At 34.0% G+C, this 11,686-nt stretch overlaps 1 protein-coding gene across 1 annotated transcript; it reads left to right on the plus strand.

Moving 5' to 3' along the window:
- Positions 1-6,105: 6,105 nt before the first annotated feature.
- On the plus strand, positions 6,106-11,647 carry LOC132603094 (protein PHOX1-like). The gene is made up of 3 exons (XM_060315983.1): positions 6,106-9,002; positions 9,097-9,334; positions 11,093-11,647. The coding sequence occupies exons 1-2, from the start codon at positions 6,848-6,850 to the stop codon at positions 9,243-9,245; spliced, it is 2,304 nt and encodes a 767-aa protein (XP_060171966.1). The 5' UTR covers positions 6,106-6,847; the 3' UTR covers positions 9,246-9,334; positions 11,093-11,647.
- The last annotated feature ends 39 nt before the right edge of the window (positions 11,648-11,686 follow it).

The following is an 11,686-nucleotide window of genomic DNA, read 5'->3' on the forward strand; positions in this document are numbered from 1 at the left end:
TCGTTGTTGCTGCTCCGTTGTTGATGCTGTTGGAGTTAGTTTTTGTATATAGTGTATAATATTGTATATGAGTGTATGCACACCTCTTATACACTATTATACATTTTTATACACCTATATAAATAATGTATCTGTCTTGTATAAAAGTGTAATTTTTATTCAAAACCAGTCCAGATCTATATTTATACCCACTTATACAATATTGTATAATTGTGTATAAATGTGTATAAGTGCGTATTTTCATGTATAATATTGTATAATTATATTTTTTGGTGTATACACCTACACATTATACACTTTCATACACCTATATACATGATGTACTTATTTTTTTGTATATAAGGGTAAAACATTGTATAAAAGTGTTTTTGGGCTATATTTTTGCAATGTAAGTTTTGAGCTATATTTTTGCAATGGAAGTCAGCGAAGTATACTTTTCTGAAATTTTTAATTTATTATTTTTCTATTTGAAAGTAATTTTATTTTTATTCATGAAGGAGTGACATTTTTATTATAATATTGATAAAGTTTATTGTTTGTTTTCTTCCAGAGAGGTAAATTGCATAGTATGATGGAGCAGTAATATATTTTCAGAAATTGTGATTCTTTTATTGTTTGAAAGTTAAGATGTTAAAATTGATTTGCATATCATATTAGCTTTTATCTCATTCATTATTTATAACTATAAATCATATCATAAGCTTTGTTTTCGATGAGTTTCTTTAATCATCTTGTTAAGTTTTTTTTTTTTTTTTTGTATAATTTATGTGTTATTATGCTATTTTTACTGCATTATAAATTTAAAATTTAAAGATTTATGGGGCTTACACCTCATCCCCTGCTAAGTAAAACGCTCCGACTCACGCCCTACCTTTTAAAACACCGGTTAATACCATTTTTGGTCCCTCAGTTATTGATTAATTTTAATTTTAATTCTGGTGTTAGCTAATTAAGTACATTTGACCTCAAATTTTCCATGATTATCAATTGTTTCACCACTTAATTACTCATGTAATTATTTTAAGCTTGTAATATCACTTCATATTCGACACTAATATAGTTCTAAAAATATTCCAAATATAGTATTTTTTCTACATAAAGGACCAAAAACACACATTTCAATTAATTGAAGGCTAAATATATTTTGTCGAATATGACAATGACTAAAATTAGATTTTATTGAATCAAAAACGGCCATTATCCATATTTTTAGTGTTTCTTATACTCTTAGGGGTCATTTGGTACAATAGTGAGAGATATTCCATGTGACTGGTTATCCCACCTTCTATTTGAGATAACTAATTCCATCATTTTAGTGTAAAGGTTATCCTGACATTAGCTAATACCTCAAATCAAATATGAAATAAAGTTAAACTCAAAGCTTATCCCGAAATTAATATTTTTATCTCATGTACCAACAACCCTTAGGGGTTGTTTGGTATGATAGATAAGCAAGAATAGTCCTCGGATAAAAATTTAGTACCGCCTTATCCCACGTTTGGTTGGAATAAAATCGCGGGATAACTAATCCCGGGATTGTAGTGTTTTTTTATCCTACATAAAGGGTGGGATAACAATCTTGGGATAACTAATCTCAGGATTAGTTATCCAGGGATAACTTGTTGCCCAACCAAACGAGCCCTTATAGTCTAAAATTATAAGGAAATAAATGTGCTACTCCCTCCGGCTCATTTTAAGTGTCTTCCTTTATTTTTTTGTCTGTCGCAAAAAGAGTGTCTCTTTTTATATTTAATAAGTTTTAGACCACAAGATTTAAATGACTACACTCATCTTTAATATAAGATCATAAGATGTAAAAGTCTCTCTTTATTTTTTAAATTCTATACCTAATTAAATTAAGACACTTAAATTGAGACAAAAGTATATTCTTACAAGGAAAACTTAACAAACAAAAGAAAAGAAAAACACCAAGCACAAAGTTAAAGGACTTCCACTTGGGGTTTTGGTCGAGGGGAAGTTGCCTTGCACGAGGTGGAAGTCAAGTTGACCACTTTAACCACAAATTAAAGTCCAATACTTACATTAAAGACAACTTTTGCTACAATTTTGTTGTCTTTTGAGGGGATTAACGGTTGGTAGGTAGTGAGTGGATCCTAACAGATTTGTGGGGAGTTTTGTTGCCCCTTTTTTTTTCCCAATCACATGATATGTCTTTCACTTTGTCAGTTTCATTTAGAGTTGGAGATAACGTGCACTTCCTTTTTAGAGGTCCAACATATTTCATACCCCACAATACATCACTTCGTCTCTCCTCTTTGTTTCTCTCACCATAGACTTTTCCAGCCTGTCTTGAAATCCCCATATTTATGTGAAGTATTTATTTAGTTATTTTTATTATTATTATTTTTGGAAAAATAAATACTTAATATACCTTGTTTTTTTTTAAACGTTTGATTAGGGATACTCTAGTAATTTTTGGTATACCGGTATTCAAGTTTTCCTTATTTTTTTATCGATCATAGGGTAAAAAACTTGTGCCTGCTTCACCTCGCTGCGCTGCAGCCTCATGAACTATATTTCATTGCCTTAAATCAGGAGCTCTTGCTCTAGCCAAATGAGAAGAAAGATCGTTTATATCAATACTGACAGAATTATTTTACACATATAATAAAAATAAACTAAATTATATCTAATTAACTTCATATATATTTCATTTTTTTTTAAATGTTTGATTTGGCATATTCTAGTAGTTATTTTGGTGTAACGGTATTCAAGTTTTCCTCAATTCTGTTACGCATAATACATAAACAGGCCCTTAAACTTGGCCTCAGCTGACAAATATGCCCTCCAACTTTGGGTGTGCACAAGTAGGCACCTCAACTTGTATAAAATTGAACATGTAAACACAAATGCTGACGTGACACATAAAATTTGAAGGGCCATGTCAGTGCCAAGTCAATGCCACGTCAGCATTTGTGTTTACATGTTCAATTTTATACAAATTGAGGTGCCTACTTGTGCACACCCAAAGTTGGAGGGCGTACTTGCCAGCTGAGGCCAAGTTTAAGGGTCTGTTTATGTGTTATGCCTTTCTTTTATCGATGATACTAATGTGGATCGAGTTTTAATGAGTTCTAATATGCAACATCAAACAATTCATGTTTCTCGCTCCAAGAAATACGTTGTTGGAACTCGATTGGAACAAGTCCAAACGTCACACATTCATCACCTACTTACCGTTTAGGTGGCACCAACGAAATCCAACTAAAGTAAGGAACTTCATGTCGCGGTACCCCATTTCGATGCGCTGCAGCCTCGTGAACTAAATTTCGTTGCCTTGTCAGGTACTTGATTTAGGAGCTCTTGCTATAGCCAAACAAGAGGAAAGATCGTTTACATCAATACTGACAAAATTCTTTTACACATATAATAAACATAAACTAAACTACATTATAATTGATTAACTTCTTTTTGACGGTAAACTTTGCGTATCAATTAATAAGAACTGAGTAATTTGTCAAAGAAGATGCTCTTCGCTGGCCTTCCCTTTTCTGTAGATTCCTTTCACTATTTCTCCTTAATTTTTCTATGTTGATTCTCTGTTATATATGAAGACTTTTCCTTTCATTTTTTTCTTCTCTAACGCTAAAAAAGGAAAAGGTAACCTATTAGGAAGTTTCTTGACAGTTGCGTAAAGCTAAGATTCCTGGTAGAAGTTTCTTTGTTATTGTAAAAATAATAGATATATTATACGTATTTGTACATTAAATTTATATCAATCAATTAGCTATGATCAATTAAATATGTATAGTTTGGTATAATCGCAAGATTTTAGAAATGGACTTGCATTTTACGAAAAAAAATCGGACACGTACTAATTGATAACTTGCACGGAAATCATTACGAAAAAAGACGGTATACTAATTTGTAAACAAGATGCTTCAAATACCATCCTCTATATACTGTTGTAAGTTTTAAAATTGTGGGACAATCAGAGTTGTTATAGGAAAGGGAGCAAGATAAAATAGATGGAGGGGAGCTCTATTCTTTCCTTATTTTCTTCTTCTTTTTGTTTCTTAAAAATACAATATAATTAAGTAAAATTATTGTTTTTGTTCTTCTTTTTTTTTTGGTGAATAAATATGCATATTAAAGAGCTGGAATTAAAGTCATTACAATGCGGGATTGATCGAAAAGATTCAATCCCTAAATAGTCTTTGCGAAAAGTAAGATAAATAAAGTCTGGTGGTGCATTCCAAAAACAGTCAATGTGATTAGTCTTCTCCCTAAGTATTTTTCTACAAGCTGATGAGCCACTGCATTTCCTTCACAGAACACATGGTTGATCATCGGCTGGTTCATAGCCTCTATGAGGAACCTGTAATCAGACTCTTGCAAGATGGACAAACTTGTTTGGAACTGAAATGCAATTATTATTGTTATTTTTTTTAGAAAGATTACTTAGGTACTTGCGTTGTTATAATTATTATTGTTATTACTAGTATTTTTGAGAAAGTCTACAATGTAATAATATGTTGGATAATATACCACAAATGATTATGGTTGAGCAAAAAGTTCTTCATTTTTAATTAAAGCTTTCGGATTCGAGTCTTGAAAATAGAGTTGTTCTTGATAGGGAACGCTTAACCCTCAAATTAAGATTTTCCACGCCAATCCGGATTAGTGGGTCTCCAAAATGAAATAACGTCAACCGAATTAGTAAGTTGCAAAAATGGGTAGCTAAATCCACATTAGGACCCCAAAATAGGTACCGAACACTAGGTTAAACTGTCCTTTATTTCATTTTATATGGCTTAGTTTGATTAAAAACAAGGCTTAAGAAAGTAGAGAAATTTTGAACCATGTGATCTTAAGCAAAAAAATTGTGTATATCGTATCAGAATGATTTTTGAATCTTGTGATCATATCAGGTAAGATATTGAAAAAAAGGTACTAAATCTAAAAAATAACATCTTCTTAACTAAAATTTAAAAAATAGACAATTAAATTGAAACAAAATAATAATAATATTCATGTTTTGAAAATTAAAAGAAAAAGACTTTTGATTCTTTTTGGGTGAAAGGGTGGAAACAAAACAAAAAAAAAAAAAGAGAGAGAGAAGAAAAAGAATGAGAAGAGACAGAGTTGCCTTCATTTGCACTCTCCGCAAACGTCCCCCACAATCCAGGATTACACGGTTAGTGGGTCCCACGTTTACTTGTCGGAACATAGAATATTATAAAATCTCTGTTTAGAAAAAGAAAAACAAAATCAACATAATCTTTCTTTTTCCCTTCTCCTTATTTTATTTTTTCAAAAAAACAAATCAACACAATCTAAATACTCTCGCGGTCTCAATTTAAGTGTCTTACTTTCTACTATTATCTGTCCAAAAAAAAAAAGAGTCTCTTTTATATTTAGTAAGCATTTGGCCATGAAAACCAAATATTTTTCACTTTATTTGATAATTTGGAGTTGGAGTTGTGTCTGGTTGTAGTTTTTGCAAAGAATATTTGGTTATTTGAATTGAAAGTGAAAAAAGTGGAAAAAAGTTTTTTGGTGTTTTCCAAATTTCAAATACAACTTCTTCCATGGGCAAACGTTAATTTTAAAATAAAGTAAAAATATTTTTCAGAAAAAAGTGAAAAATTTTCATGGCCAAACGGGTTCTTAGTAATTTTTGGCAAGTATTAAAGGACTCACACATCTTTATTCAAGATAACAAGATTGAAAAGTCTTCTTTTTATTTTTCAAACTTCGTGTCCAATCAAATTAAGACACTTAAATTGGGACGGAGGAGAGATAAAATATTTACTCCCTTCGTTTTAATTTATTTATGGGATTTGACTTGACACAAAATTTAAGAAAATCAAGAAGATTTCTAAATTTTGTGATCTTAAAAATGTCACGTAGAAAGTTAAAATTAAAGAATTATCAAAAAAAAATAATGTACTATTTTTTAGGCGGACTAAAAAGAAAAATAAGATAAACAAATTAAAAGGGAGAAAAAATGTTATCTTTGACCTGTTTTTTGTGGCGTTTACGTAAAGGTACAACACACCCTTTTTATTACTTTTTATTTTTAAAATTTAATTTTTTTTCCCAACTTAAATAACAATTGGAGCCATTAGTTGTGGTTTTTCTTTTTCCATTTCTGCAGAGCATATATTCCTTGTGGAAAAACCAAAGAAAACATAAGTCCCATAAAATCTGCAAAAAAAATTGAAGAGTGTTCAAAAGCAAGCTGAATATTTACAGATAAGTTATCTTTAATTATTTCCTCAATACAATATTTTAAAAAAAAGAAAAAAATAAATAAAAACAAGAATCTTGGTTGAGGAGAAGAATTATTTACAGCTGAATAAAGGGCGTCTTTTTTTTTGTTCTTTCAATTAGGCTTTGTTTGTTTATTGAGCTGTTACAATTTAAAGGAGAAAAAAATTGGATATATATACTGTTTTATTTGTGTTTTTGAAGAATACCCTTTTGAATTTAGGGTGTTAAATCTCAGTTCTTTAAGTTATTTTGTAAAAAAAGATTGGATTTTTTTGGTTTCTTGGCTTGTTGGTTCTGGTGGATTTGTCCTGTTTGTAAGTTTCTATTTTGGGTTGGTGAAAAATTTCCTTATTTGGGTTTTTTTTTCTTGATTGATTTTAGTAGTCTTTGAGTTTGGTTCTTGATTTTCTAATTTGGTGCAAAGACTCAATTTTTATACCAGTTAAGTCCTGTTACTTGGTTCTTGATTCCTAATCTGGTGCAAAGACTCAATTTTTGTACCAGTTAGGTCCTGTTACCTATCTATTTTTATTGACTTGGATTGAAATTAGTTTAAGTTGTTCTATTTTAAGCTATAAAGTTTGGGAAAGTTGGAATTGTTGAGCTAAGAATGGGGAAGGAAAGTTGGAAAAAGTCGAAAAAGATAGGAGGTAAATCTGGTGAAAATAGTGGTAGTCCAAGAGCATTTGATAAAGACACAGCAGTTTTCATTGCTATGTCAAAGGAACTTAAAGATGAGGGGAATAAGTTATTTCAGAAAAGGGACTATGAAGGAGCCATGTTGAAGTATGACAAAGGTATCAAGTTGCTTCCGCGGAGCCACATAGATGTATCGCACCTCCGTAGTAATATAGCTGCGTGTTACATGCAGATGGGACTTAGTGAATACCCGAGGGCGATCCTTGAATGCAATTTGGCTCTTGAAGTCGCGCCGAAATATAGTAAGGCACTTTTGAAGAGAGCTAGGTGTTATGAGGCTTTGAATAGGTTTGATTTGGCGCAGAGAGATGTGAATAGGGTGCTTGAGATGGAGCCGAATAATCTCATGGCGACTGAGATTGCAGAGAGGGTGAAAACAACTATTGAGCAAAAAGGCATCGGGGTGAATGACGTTCCGGTTGATTTGATTCCGGTACCTGAATATGTTGAACCGCCTTTCTCTTCAAGTAAGGCTCTAAAGAAGAAAAGCAAGAAAGTAGAGGAGAAGATGGTTAACGGGAAGGCGGACGAGAAGAAATTCGACAACGGAATCAATTTAAAGCAAGATGATAACAGAAATGAGGAAAAGAATGCTGAGGAACGGAAAGCTGAGGAGATGAAAGTTGAGATTAGGATTGATGAAAATAAGGATAAAGACCAGACTCCGGAAGAAAAGGTTGATGACAAGATGAAGAGAAAGAAGGGTAAGGACAAGAGTAAGGAAAAGAAGAGTAAGGACAAGATCGAGGTAAATAAGGCTAAGGATCGGAATGAAGAGAGCAAAGATGAGGACAATGAGGACAGGAAAACTGAAGATAAATTGGTGGTGGAGGAAATTATCAGTCATACCCCAGAAGAAGAGCCAAAAAGGACGGTGAAACTAGTGTTCGGGGAAGACATAAGATGGGCCCAAGTTCCTCTAAACTGCAGCATCTTGACACTAAGGGAGATTATAGGTGATCGTTTCCCGAGCTTAAAAGCAGTCCTAATCAAGTATCGGGACCAAGAAGGTGACCTAGTTACAGTGACGACAAACGAGGAGTTAAGGTGGGCTGAATCTTCTGTTGAACATGGTTCTATAAGATTCTATATCGTGGAAGTTAATCCGGAGCAGGATCCTTTCTATAAGAAGATCAAAAGGGTGGAAGACGATCATAATAAAATTTTTGAGAATGGAAATGGTGAAAGAAGCAAGGAACTGCATGATGGACCGGTTTGCATTAATGATTGGATCTTTCAGTTTTCTAATTTGTTTAAGAACTATGTTGGATTTGAGCCTGATGCTTATCTGGATCTCCATGAAGTCGGAATGAAGCTATACTCCGAGGCCATGGAAGAAGCAATCACAAGTGAAGAAGCTCAATGTCTTTTCAGCACAGCTGGAGAAACATTTCAGGAGATGGCTGCTTTGGCATTGTTCAACTGGGGTAACGTTCATATGTCCCGAGCACGGAAAAGGGTCTACTTGAAAGAAGATAGTTCCGGAGAATCTTTGCTTGCACAGATAAAAATTGCTTATGATTGGGCTTTAAAAGAATATTCAAAAGCAGGAGAGAGATATGAAGAAGCGTTAAATATCAAACCAAATTTCTATGAAGGTATCCTTGCTCTGGGCCAGCAACAGTTTGATCAGGCAAAACTTTCTTGGTATTATGCGATTAGCGCTGGTGTCGATTTGGATTCTTGGCTTTCTACTGAAGTTATTCAGCTTTACAACAGTGCTGAGGAAAATATGGAAAAAGGCATGCAGATGTGGGAGGAAGCTGAAGAGCAGCGTCTGAACGAACTATCAAAAACGCATTTGCAGAAAATGAAGTCGGAGAATTTGTTCAAAGGAATATCTGCAGATGAAGCTACTGAGCAAGCTGCAAACATGAGGTCTCAGATAAACTTACTATGGGGTACCATGCTATACGAACGATCACTTATGGAATTCAAACTTGGGCTTCCACTCTGGCAAGAATCTTTGGAGGTTGCTGTTGAAAAGTTTGAATTAGCCGGAGCTTCTCCGACAGATATTGCCGTTATGATAAAGAATCACTGCTCCAACAGTACTGCAACCGAAGGTGAAACTGGAAGATATTTTCTTAAAACTTATTTACTATTCGTGTCTCTTTTTAATATCATTTGAAACGTTTTTGAGATTTGTCGTGTTTGTAGGGCTGGGATTCAATATTGATGAGATCGTACAGGCGTGGAACGAGATGTATGAAGCAAAAAGATGGGAAAGAGGGGTACCTTCTTTCAGGTTGGAACCATTGCTTCGGCGACGAGTTTCCAAGCTGTATCATGCCCTTGAATTAGCATGAGTTCTTGTTATGGTGTCAGAGGAATCAAGAAAGAAACTCGCTATTACTGTTGCTGTTGCACCGAGTCTATGCTTATACTCACTGGGAAGGTAAACATCATGTTTCTATACACTCATTCATTGGTTCCAGTTCTAAAATACAGAGATATAGTTGGAGTCGGTGGTAAGAAATGCATCACAAGAAAATTTTGGATCCCCCTCTGAATTTATGTTCTTGTTAGGATTCTGTAATGCAAATTAATGTTTCAAGAAAACCTGGAATTCGTATTCGCCTCTTCTGTGCAAAGGATACTAGATGGTACTTGAAGATTTTAGATTCTGAGTTCCTGTGTACATTCCGTTTAAGTTGGTATACTACTTGTATAACAGTTTTTCTTACCCAACAGAATCAACAAAATATTTCCTTATAAAAAAGTAAAATAAAAAAGATTCTGAGATTCCAAGTTCCATAGGGAGTCTGTGCTTGACCATGGACAAACTTTTAATGCTCCAGACCAAAATTATTTGTCGTGATAGCAAGGTAGGTTAGTACCATAGAGAGCTGCAGTTATCTTTCCAAGCTCTATAATTTTTGGAGCTTTCATCTCAAAAGTGAAGGTCCATATTAGTATCATAATGACTCAGAAACTATCCATTCTGCTGTTGGGCTGTGGTTGCTTCAGCTCCTGTTGCTAAGTTGCTAGCTAACTTCTGTTTTTAGTTTTTAGTTGACTCATTGTTGTTGCCACTTCTCGTTTTTCAAGATTTTAATCAGATCATTGTTATTTGTTCTATTACTAGGTCGGTGGGGTGAAGGGGAGAATAATAAGCTTTCCCCAAGTGGGTGTGGCAACTAGTGTTTTATCTCAACATCTCTAAGTTTACTGCTGGACCCTTGTTCAGCTCATTTAGTATGTTGGGTTGTTTTTTAAAGTTTATTACTCTATTATTTGGAGTGGTCAGGATGCAATAATACTTAATCATATGAATCAGCACTTAACACATATGTGCAAGAAGTATGGTCAATACCTGCAAAAGTTTTTTCACGTGGTAGAGAGATTGAATAGCCATTTTCTGACAGATATTCCTGCAGGCGGGTAAAAATAAAGTTGTTATTTTTATATTTTTCCAATTCAAGTTTACATCTTTCTGGAAGTAGCCTGGTCTTTACGAGCTCCAATCTCTCCATACTTTGTGACTTGTTAAGCAATTTCATAGAGGGCTAAAAGACTTACTCAGGAAATAATACATTGTAATTTGTAAGGAAAATTGGTCGGTGTGCCTGGACGATTAGATGATGATCTATTTCAAAATGGAAAAGAAAGATCATTAACGAATGACAAAGTCTAGCTTCTAAGCAATTTTCTTATTTGTAAGTGTACGAAAGTACTTTGTTATACAGTCACCAAAATATATGCACCCCTTTTTCATCCCCAAATATCTGGACAGACTCTCTTCCGACATCCTTCTGGTTGCTAAGTGTTCGTTCTTCACTGGCATGAATCGTATCATTGCACTCTGCTGGTCTACGTTGCTCAGACTCTTCAAAAATATCGCCAAGTGCATATCAGGATCCTCCAAAAGTGGTACATTTTTGGAGGATCTAACACGGGTGCTTCCTTGAAAATTACCACTTTTGGAGGATCTAACACGGGTGCTTCCTTGAAAATCTTCACTGGAAAAGCCTTCAACAGTTGCCTGTGCATAACTTCTTGCTAACAGCTCATAGTACTTTGGAAATTATGCTGAGTCTTGACCAGCAGGCATTAACAGTCATACTTGTAAACCATTTAGTAATCAGTACAGTAACATTATTGTTTTCCTTTTCCCTTCTTTATCTGAGAGGTCTTGCATCTATTTGTTCTGCAGGGATCTATGTGCATCAGCTGTTAATACAGGTTTTGGGATTTGGACCTTGTGACATTTGGATTGTGCATTTCCTGTTTCTGTTCCATCGATTTTTACAATCACACAGAAAGAAAGAAGCAGAAATCTCTTTTTCGTTGTTTTTGTCTAATCGTCATTGTCTTGCCCGGTGCAGCGGTTCCTCAAAGCCATTAGCAAATTGCGTCAGTAGTTTTCAATTATTCTCCTTTTGGCTCATGGAAGGGTCCTAAAGGCATTCTTTTCTTACAGGAATTTCTTGGTTAGGATACTTTTTGTTTTCATAAGATTTTCTTTCATGGCTTGTACTATTATATGTGTCAGGCTTTTGTATTTCTTAAGTTTGTCTTAAGTAGGGTCTTAGATAGAGTTCTTGCATTGTATTGATGCAACATTATGTAAGTTATATTATGTAACTTGTTTGTATGATGTTCCAGATTGTTGATTAGGATGTAATACCACTCTTGGCAGAAACCTCAGTTGTATTAAAACTCCACAGTTAGTTATCAATCAAGAAGAATATTAGAAGTATTAGCGTTACTACTGTTTTTATGTTCTTTTATTTCTCGGATTTTGATC

Source organism: Lycium barbarum, chromosome 7 (genome assembly GCF_019175385.1).
Source record: "Lycium barbarum isolate Lr01 chromosome 7, ASM1917538v2, whole genome shotgun sequence".
NCBI classification, from domain to species: domain Eukaryota; kingdom Viridiplantae; phylum Streptophyta; class Magnoliopsida; order Solanales; family Solanaceae; genus Lycium; species Lycium barbarum.

Coding starts and splice junctions, on each gene's coding strand:
- LOC132603094 (XM_060315983.1), top strand. CDS start 6,848: ATGGGGAAGGAAAGTTGGAAAAAGTCGAAAAAGATAGGAGGTAAATCT. Junction 9,003..9,096: donor CAACAGTACTGCAACCGAAG/GTGAAACTGGAA, acceptor TCGTGTTTGTAG/GGCTGGGATTCAATATTGAT.